At 46.9% G+C, this 10,954-nt stretch overlaps 2 protein-coding genes across 3 annotated transcripts in view; one reads left to right on the top strand and one right to left on the bottom strand.

The window, feature by feature from the left end:
- The first annotated feature begins 585 nt into the window (after positions 1-585).
- cactin lies at positions 586-6,383 on the top strand. The gene is made up of 11 exons (XM_035633434.2): positions 586-725; positions 1,207-1,540; positions 2,032-2,644; positions 2,775-2,870; positions 2,966-3,111; positions 3,259-3,421; positions 4,047-4,161; positions 4,334-4,526; positions 4,861-4,983; positions 5,138-5,496; positions 5,686-6,383. The coding sequence occupies exons 2-11, from the start codon at positions 1,236-1,238 to the stop codon at positions 6,174-6,176; spliced, it is 2,604 nt and encodes an 867-aa protein (XP_035489327.2). The 5' UTR covers positions 586-725; positions 1,207-1,235; the 3' UTR covers positions 6,177-6,383.
- Positions 6,384-6,586: 203 nt separating this feature from the next.
- sema4e (semaphorin 4e) overlaps positions 6,587-10,954 on the bottom strand; it is a 6,372-nt gene continuing 2,004 nt past the window's right edge. For both annotated transcript variants that reach the window (XM_035633436.2, XM_035633437.2), the window contains exons 4-15: positions 10,341-10,403; positions 10,158-10,256; positions 9,940-10,039; positions 9,740-9,850; positions 9,490-9,641; positions 9,147-9,325; positions 8,887-9,043; positions 8,474-8,696; positions 8,247-8,362; positions 7,961-8,118; positions 7,819-7,871; positions 6,587-7,712 (exon numbers count right to left, since the gene is read on the bottom strand). In XM_035633436.2, coding sequence (XP_035489329.2) covers positions 7,030-7,712; positions 7,819-7,871; positions 7,961-8,118; positions 8,247-8,362; positions 8,474-8,696; positions 8,887-9,043; positions 9,147-9,325; positions 9,490-9,641; positions 9,740-9,850; positions 9,940-10,039; positions 10,158-10,256; positions 10,341-10,403 — 2,094 coding nt within the window. In that variant the 3' untranslated portion in view covers positions 6,587-7,029. The remainder of the gene's footprint in view (positions 7,713-7,818; positions 7,872-7,960; positions 8,119-8,246; positions 8,363-8,473; positions 8,697-8,886; positions 9,044-9,146; positions 9,326-9,489; positions 9,642-9,739; positions 9,851-9,939; positions 10,040-10,157; positions 10,257-10,340; positions 10,404-10,954) is intronic.

Here is a 10,954-nt window from a genome sequence, read left to right as displayed (position 1 = left end):
ACTGGACCTGGTTGCTCTCGGGCCGATCGGGAGTCGACAGCTGACGGGTTGTGTTGACACCAGCACGCTCGAATTCGCCCGAGTAGACAAACAACCCACCGACGCTGGGGAATGAACTTGAGTGTTGTCGATGTTCGCGGACAATGAAACAGGCCAAACCAGCCAGGCTGCGCACGAGCAGACAAAAGGTGGCGATGATGTGTGTTCACCCACAAACAATCAGATCGACCATTTACCGATGTCCACACTCAGATTCGGTGAAGTGGCCATCGCGGCTGACCCGGCGTCTCCGGCTTCAGTAGACGTACCTGGCGGGGCAGCCGCGGTGATAAGCCGTAAATCTACCGACAACTGCGGGCTAATGTAAGCTAGCTGACGACCGCTGCCGCGCCGATCTCACTGTACCGAGGCGACGACAGTTTGTATCTCCCCACGAGAGCCGGAGAAGAAGAGACAACACAACCTCTGGTCCGGGCAGAGATGAAGCCGACAATGTCCCAACACAGGACGGTGTCGAGACCACAGTTGGTGAAAGGAGTCCCCTCTCCCGTCAACACGGCCAGTGACGCCGCGTGTCGCCTGGTAGTTGTAGTTCAAGTAAATCTGTGACCATCTCTTCTTCCCCCGAAGGCAGCCGATAGGCGACACGATGTCACGCGCGGCTGTTCGTCTGTGTAAAATGAGAATCAACAAAGGGGGATTCGTTGACTTGTGACCGTTAATTCGTGAGTATTTAATTTGAGAGTGAATTCACAGAACTGCGTTCGCCAGTGACGTGACGTCACGACAGCGCGATGTTGTTTGTATTTGTGAAAAGCGGCCCTGACCTAATTTCATTCGGAGATTATTTTCACACGGGATCAAACCTCAGCGATGGTGATTCGATTATGAATGTTTACTGTGCAGCAAAAACAACATTTAAACTCAATAGCTATTTATTTGTAATGTATTTTCTCAATCTATGCATCTGACGTCAGGAATATGCGCCAAAAAGTAGGAAGCCCTATTTTAGATGTCTTTCTACTGCCTGAGTGGTTATTTTTAAATCAGCCAATTTATCATTTTGTTTTGTTGAGTTTGTTAGAAGCCGACGTGGACATTTACTTAATTCGTAAAATGTTTCAATCCAATATATATATATATTTTTTTTAACAATGCGAGGACAGCAAACCCTTCTTTTTTTGTTACCTCTTATTTATGCGACAGAGCGCCATTCGGACCCCACAAAGTTCGCTATGAGTTCGAAGACACGACGTCGGTCCCGCTCCAGGTCCAAAAGCCGGGACCGGGAGCGGCGGAACCGGTCCAGAGTGAGCCGGTCTCGATCCCCAGAGGAGAGAAGAGGCCGCAGTCGGTCTTTGGACGCGAAGAGAACCGCTCGTGGTCGGGCACGGTCCGTCAGCAGGGACTCCAGCGATGGCTCTCCCTCCAGTCGTCGGCCTCAACACAGGGACCGTCCGGGTTCCAGAAGCGGCTCCGAGGGCGACAGGAGGCAGGGACCACACCGCCCCAGGAACGAGTCGAGGGGTCGATCGTCCAGGTAACTGCCATCTATCTATTATAATCAGTCCTGCTTGACCATGTGAGGATTTCCCGAAGATGTGAGACCACTGCAGTAGTGTTGTGATCCAGACCCCTGCACAGTGATCCAACTGAGAAGGGAGACGTTCTGTACATAGTGATGGAAATCTTTCCGTTTACAGATGCTTTTGTTTTGCTTAGTTAATGCAGACCAGGTACCAGTTTTTAAAACTCCCCAGTTTTATGTTACTTACACTGTAGGCAGGCATCAAGTGTAGAGAAGATCACCTGCTTGTTAATAATAACCTGGCAACTGATCGCCAGAGTTTCTGGTGTTATGATTAACTTTTTCTAAGGTGTAAGGATAACTTCATAATCCTAAAACACTGACATCTCTTCACATGTCTTCTATTTGAGCTGGCTGACATTTCCTTGTTAAGAGTAAAAAACGTAGTTTCTCATCAAGATGCAAAAATGTACTCATCAACTTTTTTTTCCTCCCCATATCAGTTCAGATTCAGATGATCCCAAATTGAGAAGGAGAAAGGAAATGGAGATCCGGAGGGGAGCATCTCGGGAGAGGACAAGGAGAAGGTCCCCATCCAGCTCCGACTTGGAAGCAGGAAACAGTGGTAGAGAAAGAAGAAGACAGAGAAGTTCTGACAGAAGTAGCCCAGCCAGAGACGGACAGAGGATGGAGCGAGATAGAGAGAGGTGGAGGAGCAGCAGCAGAGACAGGGAAAGAAAAAGGGAGAGAGATCAAAGCCAAGAGCAAAGGAAGAGGAGTGAAGACCAGGAGCAAGGGAAGAGTGAAAGAAGCAGAGAGAGTGCCGTCAGAGACAGAGCAAGGAAGCGCTCCAGCTCACCCGAGTCGTCCGACAGCTCGGGGTCTGATCGCGGCGGCCGCGTGATTAAAGAAAAGGAGGAGAGGGAAAAAAAGAAGGACATGATGAAAGCTCTGGAGACACCAGAGGAGAAGAGGGCCAGAAGACTGGCAAAGAAGGAAACAAAGGAGAAGAAAAGGAGAGAGAAGATGGGCTGGAGTGAGGAGTACATGGGCTACACCAATGCAGACAATCCCTTTGGTGACAACAACTTATTAGGCACATTCAAATGGCAGAAGGTGAGTTGGAGAGCAGGTTCATGTAGCTACTTATTAGCTTAATTTAAATTTCTTATCATAACTTGGCTTGAATATTGTGTATATATAAATATATATGTTTGTGGGTGTGTGTGATTATTTATTTTTTTAGGCATTGGATAAGAAAGGCATCGGTCACCTCGGAGAGAAGGATCTCAAAGAAAGGAACAAATGTATTCAGGAGGAGAACCGCAGGGAGCTGCAGAAGGTATGAGCAGATCGGTAGTTTTTTGTGGTAGAATTAATGCTACAGAGTTACGATGTGCAGCTCTTTGATTAATCAAAAAACTGTTTTTCATGCAGGTGAAACAACTTCGTCTGGAGCGTGAGCGAGAGAAAGCCATGAGAGAGACAGAGCTGGAGATGCTGCAGAGAGAGAAAGAGGCGGAGCATTTCAAGACCTGGGCCGAACAGGAAGACAACTTCCATTTGCACCAGGCCAAACTACGGTGAGTCTGCAGCAACAATTCCTGTGCATCCGACACTGGCAGCCTCCCCTCCTGATGTCACAGAGGATTTCTGTTGTGCTGTAATTTAACTGCATTCCTGAATACCTTTATGCATGGTCTCCTCATTCTTCTGTGCGGTGCGTTTAGGTCCAAGATTCGAATTCGTGACGGTCGTGCCAAGCCCATTGACCTTTTGGCGAAGTACATCAGTGCGGAGGATGACGATCTTGCTGTGGAGATGCATGAACCATATACCTTCCTCAATGGGCTCACAGTCACCGACATGGATGACCTGCTCGAGGACATTAAGGTGTGTTGTTGTGTTTCATTCCAGGGTGAAAGGTTTAACTAAAATACTGTAAGTTCACCGTAAAGAATGTAGCCTCTTAGCTCTTGTACATTACCCTGTAAATATGAATTTCGCATGTAACACATTATGAAAGATTCTCGATATTGTGATTAGTCTAACATCCCTTCTCAGCAATTGCATGCTCTACTAAGATGTTACAGAAATGTTTCCTGACTCTGACAATCTTCTCCTGCGTTTGTCACGTGAACGCCAAACCACAGTGTTTTTCTTATAATTGCCACCGGGGGGCGCCAAAACCCCATCTTTTAAAAAAACCACTGGTTCCAACATGTTTGAAATGTCATGCTGACAGATTTTGGTTAAATGTACTTCCTTTTCATGATAATTCTTTGAACAGTGGTATGTTACTATAAAATGTGTCACAATACATTCATATGCAGATACAGCATTAACCATGAGTGATCCCCCAATTGTAACTGATGAGATGTTCTGGCCCTAAACATGACAGTGGATGTCTGTTTTAGGTGCTTCACATTATATTATTTATAATAATAATTATAATAATAATAATAAAATGTACTCTGTCGGTACATGGCTCACTGTTAGAGTGTTTATTTACTGGTAGGTGTATATGGAGTTGGAGCAAGGCAAGAACGTTGACTTCTGGAGAGACATGACGACCATCACTGAGGACGAGATCAGCAAACTGAGAAAGCTGGAGGCCTCTGGGAAAGGACCAGGTACATAATTCATTATTTATCTTTGTGTAATGTTGTGTAGTTTCTAGTGTAGTTGCGTCTGCGCCTATGCTCACCTGACATCCCATGTCTTAATGTTACTGTGATGAATGCAACAGGAAGCTATACTCAGCCCCCCTTCTTTTTTTTAAACACAATCTTTCTGAAACCTCAGGTGACCGCCGTGAGGGCATCAACACAGCTGTGAGCACTGATGTGCAGATAGTGTTCAAAGGAAAGACGTACAGCCAGTTGCAGGCTCTGCATCTGAACATTGAGACAAAGATTCGGGCCGGAGGATCCAACCTTGATATCGGTTACTGGGAGAGTCTGCTGCAGCAAGTCAGAGTGTACATGGCCAGAGCCAGGTACGGACGGCCAAGTCCTACAAATAAATCCAGAATTCTGTCTTTCAAACTGCTCATCCAATTGACGTCAAACTCAAAGGGTTTGTGGCTGAGGACCCTTGGAAGCGGATGAGCTGTCGTCAAGACCATAACCCTGACAGAATGTTACTTTTTGTGTTTGAAAATAAAGCTCATTACTCCTTATCTAAACTACACTATTGACAGGCACATTTTGAACTGGTAAAAGCAAAGCCACTAGTAATTTAGCAAATTTGTTATACAGATTGTGAACTGCCCAGTTACCGTAGCAGCGGAAATAATCATGTGCATATAAAATTACAATTTTCTGTCTCAGGTTGAGAGAGCGACACCAGGATGTGCTGCGCCAGAAGCTGTTCAAGCTTAAACAGGAACAAGGAGTGGAAAGTGAACCTTTGTTCCCCATCATAAAAGAGGAGCCGCGGACTGAGGAAGATGAGTAAGTTACACGGAAGAGCAAACACTACACACTTCCAGGAACAGGAAAGTCCACTTTGCACACATTAGTTCTCACTGAAAAAAATGTGCAGAAATAATTGTGGATGCATTGACCACATACTTCAAGAAAATAAACCTGTATGTTTTTGTAACAGCAGGGTGAGAGCGGAAGAAGAAGCTGGACAGTCATCATCTTCATCGTACAGAAAAAGTAAGAACAGAGAAACCGAAGACAGGGAAGAAGAGGCGGGCCCCTCCACGTCCCAGGCAGCGAACCAAGATGAGCACGGAGGGGATAAGGGCGATGGGAAGGATGAAGGTGAGAAGGGCGAGGTGGTTGAGGCCGTGTTGACGGAGGAAGACCTGATCCAGCAGAGCCAGGCGGAGTACGACTCGGGCCGTTACAGTCCCCCGCTGCTCACGACTTCTGAGCTGCCGCTGGACACGCACACCATCACCCCAGAGGAGGACATTCACAGGCTGGAGCTGGCCCGCAGACAGCTGCAGGTTACAGGTATGAGACCATGTACATACTACGAATATAATTAATGTAGCCGTCAGGAAAAATACATCATGAACTCAACAGTGTAGTAAAGGAAATCCATAAATTGTAACGCCAGTCTTCTCTTATGGAGCGTTCAGGTCATAAGCGAAGTGAAATTTTTATATTTTAAATGTGTTTACTCACTCTTTTATCCATCAGGTGACGCAAGCGAGAGTGCAGAGGACGCCTTTGTGCGTCGTGCCAGAGAGGGCATGGGTAACGATGAGGCCCAGTTCAGTGTGGAGTTCCCGGTCACGGGGAAGATGTACCTGTGGGCGGACAAGTATCGCCCCAGGAAGCCGCGGTTCTTCAACCGGGTGCACACGGGCTTCGAGTGGAACAAGTACAACCAGACGCATTACGACTTCGACAACCCTCCGCCAAAGATAGTCCAGGGGTACAAGTTCAACATCTTCTACCCAGACCTGATCAACAAGCGCTCCACCCCGCAGTACTTCCTCGAGCCCAGTCCAGACAACAGGGACTTTGGGATTTTAAGATTCCATGCGGGCCCTCCGTACGAGGACATCGCCTTCAAGATTGTGAACAGGGAGTGGGAGTACTCGCACCGACACGGCTTCCGCTGTCAGTTTGCCAATGGGATCTTCCAGCTCTGGTTCCACTTCAAGAGGTACCGCTACAGGAGATAGAGGCCACGAGCCAGGATGGACCGAGAGCCTCGTCCCTGGGTGTTAACCATGCACAGTTTATTATTAAGGCTGTAACCACATTGTTTTATAGTTTCAGATAGTCCCACAGAAAAGCATTTGTTAAAATGACTGTACCGTTGTCTGAAAAAGTAAATTGTAATGTAGTTTGAAAGTTTCACATTAAAGATTTTCCCCCTTTTTACTCCATGCAAGCTGTCATTGGTTTTCTGCTGCGAACAACAATTTCAAACATGTTATTTCAGAGTCATAACTAACTCAGGAGACTCAGTATATTCATCATGACTGAACTGTCACAACATCTGTTCTTCACATTCTTGTCAAGTCCTGTCTTGATGAAAACTAGTGAACCCTGTTGGATACATTTGGATCCACGGAAACAACACAATGCATCAGGTAGAAAAAGGTTTAATACAATAAAATGAAATCTTTGCAGCTACTTGTTAGAAATGAATTGGCTCAATTTCAGTTATTGTACATTCCCTGTGAAAACCATACAATCTGACAAGATATTTCAATCTATAACAGAATTTACAACAATTAGTAAGAAACTAAAAACATACTTAAGAAAAAAATAACATACGACTATTAAAAACAAAAAGGAAGACAGAAATTCAAGCATTTCATTCTTACAAAACAAACTTATAGGATCTTTTGGTGAAAACAGGTGTTGACTACGTGGAAGGAACTTATACTTCAACTTACTTGTTATGAAAGTCGACATTTCAACTCTCATCCCAGCTGAACTGATTAATCCAGAAACAAATATTTTGTGACTTGTCAATTCATCTTTGAAACTTGAACTGTACTCTGACGGTAAATCTGCTTGTCATTTTCAAATTTCCGACTCGTCGTCGATGTACTGCAGAGTTGGTAGGTTAACGCTCGGGGCATCACTCCCCTCCCCCACGGCACCGCACACCGCCTCCCCTCTGGTGTGGTTGTTATGGCTGCTGCCGTTGTCTATTCCCAACACCAGGGGCTTCTCCTCGGCCACTGCGGGCCTCTGTGCCTCTTGGTGCTGCACGGTGGAGTTCACGACCCCGTCCTCATGGGCCTCCTGGGCTTGTTTGCTACTTTTCTTCCCACACTTACAGGGAAGAGGTAGGTGCCCTTTGTAAAAGTTCCATGCCAAAAGGACAAGTAAGGAAATGACTAGGAGCCCTACGACGGCCTGCAGTCCAGCCACGGAGGGGCCGTCCGTCTGAGCCTGTGGGAACAATGTGTGACCTCCCTTCCCTGAGCCTGCTGGGCCGACTGTGAGCTGGTACTCAGCCACAGTGGTTGTGTAATCTTCGGTTTTTGAGCGCTCCACCGACAGGCAGCGGTAGCGGCCGCCGTCGCTGTCCGAAGCGTTGAGGATGAGCAGTCCGTCTTGCAGTATCTGAAAATGGGCGGAGGGGGTCAGAGGGTGGTGGTCCCTCTCCCAAAGGGTTTTTGCCAAGTTGGATGGCGAAGAGCAACTGAGCTTCTGGTTGCCGCCCGGCCAGATGGACCGATTCATCGGTTTGACAGGATCTGAAAAAGGAAGTGATCCTTTAGATAAGCATTTTCAAACCACGTTGACCGAGGTAGGAAGTGTTGAAACCCCGCCACATTTAGTTTTATTCAGATTCTAACTCACCAGCGTCTGGGCAAAGAGAGGCATCTCCTTCTTTCACACTTTGGATTAGCTCTCTAAAACAGAAGACGCAATAACTGAGATTTGTTTTTTCCTGGCACTGATGTCAACAGTGCGTGCCCCAGGTGTCCGGACGGCTGCCTACCTCTGTGAATTAGAAAGGGCGACGCATTTTCCAACAGCTCTGTCCCAGCCACAGTATGGGTCTCTTGTTAGAACGCAGTCCATACAGGAGGAGGATCTCTCACAGTTGGCCAGTGGTATCTGTGCTGCTCCGTGGTGTGAACCTGCATAGAGCTGACCCTGCACACACAGACACAGAACAAATGACACTGTTGAATGTGCTGTAACGTACAAACGGACGTACATTTGAATAATAACAAATACAAGTAATACGCCGTTAATTTGACTACGCTGGGGTTTTAAATTACCGTGACGTTGGAGAATTTCAGAATCTTGATTGGCTCTGGGGTTTGGAACAGTTGTGTTTCCTCTATGATGAACATCTCTCCATCGTAGTTCGCTGCTTTCAGCATGGTGCCCTCCTCTGTTCAGAAAAAATAAGGAAGAGAAACGTCTCATATTTATATACTAACGCACATGGTAAAGTTACATACAGGAAGTGACGGTGTGCTGCATTAGTACCCCGAACACACACCTGTGCCTATAAACATCACGTGGTACTTCTCGCCATCTGCGGCCTGCATTTGGTTGACTACGATGCGTGTGAATGTTGCTCCCCTTCGCACCAGCACTGGCTTCTCTCCTATTGGCTGGATGGCCTGGTCCATGAGGGGCCTATCTTTGATAAATTGAAGGGTCTGGTCTGGGAGGTCCAGGGTCTGAGTTATACCTGCTTTACGAGCCTCATTGTTTATACACTGGGCGAGAGAAGCGGGCAAGGAAAGAGAGAAGGGGGAACAACGGAGTCAAAGTGAAAAAGGAATCAGCTTCCTGCTGGGCCACTCGTAAAAATGAAGAAAAAAAAGGAGGTGCCTTTTGAGATTTTGTTTTGTTTCTCACACACGCACGCACGCACACACACACACACTGAATAGTGGGCAGACTCACAGCTCCGGGCCGAGGGCTGGGGACATCTCCGCTATACATCACCCACTTAACAAAAGAGGTTTCTACAGTGACTGGCGTCTTGTACTTCCCCTCGGCAAACTCTCTGCTGATGTCAGACACCCGGTACGCACACACTGCAGACAGGTCCGATGTGTGCCTGAAAACACACACACACACACAGAAAAAATATGAGCCATGCGTTGTGCCAAAGACCAACCCTCTAACTAACACACAAAGATGTTTGTTGAATTCAAACGTACGACTGTGGTGTGAAGATGGCGTAGAACAGACAGTTCTTCCAGGGCCGCTGGGGGTCACACCAGAGGTAGGTGTCCTGGATAACGTACGGCAGCTGGGACTCCAGCACTGGACAGTCTATTCTGGCCTTCAGGAAGGATGTCCACTTCTTCTGCAAAGTCCGCTGACCTCCAAGATCCCCCTGCGAGCACAGACGGACACCGTCACGCCAGACAAACGGGATGCCCAATCAAACGACGGAAAGGCTGAGCGAGCGCAACGGAGGAAGCACAGCTTACACGCTATTGTTTTGTTGGGAAATGGAGCTGCTAAAAACAAGTGCATGCACGGTGAGCTCATTATCACCTTGCAGACGCGGGCCACGCGGGAGACCACCAGCTTGTTGAGGCAGTCGGACTCCACGGCTCTCTCGCTGAAGAACAGGTAAACCTTGTCGTCGTCGCCCTCCTCGTTTTCTTCACTCTCTGGCATCTGAGCCATGGACACAAAGCTGGGCTCTGCCGTGTGAAGATGCAAAAAAACCTTCAGCTATCAAGCGAAGCAATGAGCGATCCGTTCAGTGAAAGTGAAGTCCGACAAAAGAAGAGCACCTCACCATTAAGCCAGGAAGTCTTGAACTCGGTGCGTATGGAGACAGGAGAGCTGCGCGTCAGGATCGGCTCGGAGCCCAGGAAGTTTATCGAAGTGGCCGAGTAAAGGTCGTTATCTGGTGAAACAAGGCAGAAAATATCAAAGGAAACTTCTCGCTACATTAAAAATAATTAAATCTAAATTGGCTGCGTCACCGCCACTCACCAACCATGATGGAGGCGTATCTCTGGAAAGGATCGAATGGACACTTCCCTTTGCCGTCCTCTCCCTTGTTCTCCAGAGTCAGCTTTCCATCTGCATAGGACTGAACACACAGACACAAGTTTGACACTAGAAGGATTTGATGGATGGAAGAAAAAAAATCACAGCAATCTATCCGATCAACTCGTACAGTGAGAAATGCGGCTCCGAATTTGTCTCACCATGTAATCACACTCTGGATCGAAAGCATTGGTTCCACATACATACATCCTGTTGTCCTCCATCTTGTGCAGTGTCCTGATATAGTTCTTGCACTCCCTCTGCAAACACATGTTGCAAACAGCAATGACCACATCTGCTCAAAGCACAATCAGTTCAAATTAGCAAAAGCTGAAGGGACCCACCTCGGGATCTTTTCCTTTGTTCTCACACTCAGCTTTTTGCTGTTGTGTCACTCCCCATTTCACCTAAAAGAGTGACAACTATTATGAGTTACACATGCCACCACAATTTCTTGTTTTTTTCTTTCGTCGAGGTTGGTGATTGCAACACTAGTAGCAAAAGAAACAAGCACAAGTGTCCTTGTAAATGTATCTCAAGTGAAGACATGGCAGCTGGAATCAGTGAGGTCATTTTTTTTTTCATGTAGCAGGTTGTGTTTTCCCAAAACCCTCATCATAAGTTCCATACTGGCATTTTAAAGTTCACCATTTCAAGTCAACCTTTGGGTTAATGTTACTGAATGTTATGTATGTATTAAAAGATATGAAGGGTATTCGTTACCCTGAACTGAGGCTCTCCAGCTGAAGTTTGGACTAGATTCAAACCTGAGAGGAACTGCTGCCTGAGAGACTCAATTCAGGGCAGAGAGTCTGGCACAATACGGAAGTTTGTTCTTGTTCTTGAAAAAAACCCCACTTGTTGTCCTCGTCCAAGAAATCTCTGATAACAAATTTCAAATGCTGACGGGCATTGCTCCAAGATGGAACTGGCCCAAGCTGCATTGTAAACACGAGGT

The sequence above is a fragment of the Scophthalmus maximus genome, chromosome 5, assembly GCF_022379125.1.
Source record: "Scophthalmus maximus strain ysfricsl-2021 chromosome 5, ASM2237912v1, whole genome shotgun sequence".
Taxonomy (NCBI): domain Eukaryota; kingdom Metazoa; phylum Chordata; class Actinopteri; order Pleuronectiformes; family Scophthalmidae; genus Scophthalmus; species Scophthalmus maximus.
Note: the sequence above shows the minus strand (reverse complement) of the source record. Positions and strands in the feature narration are given on the sequence as shown.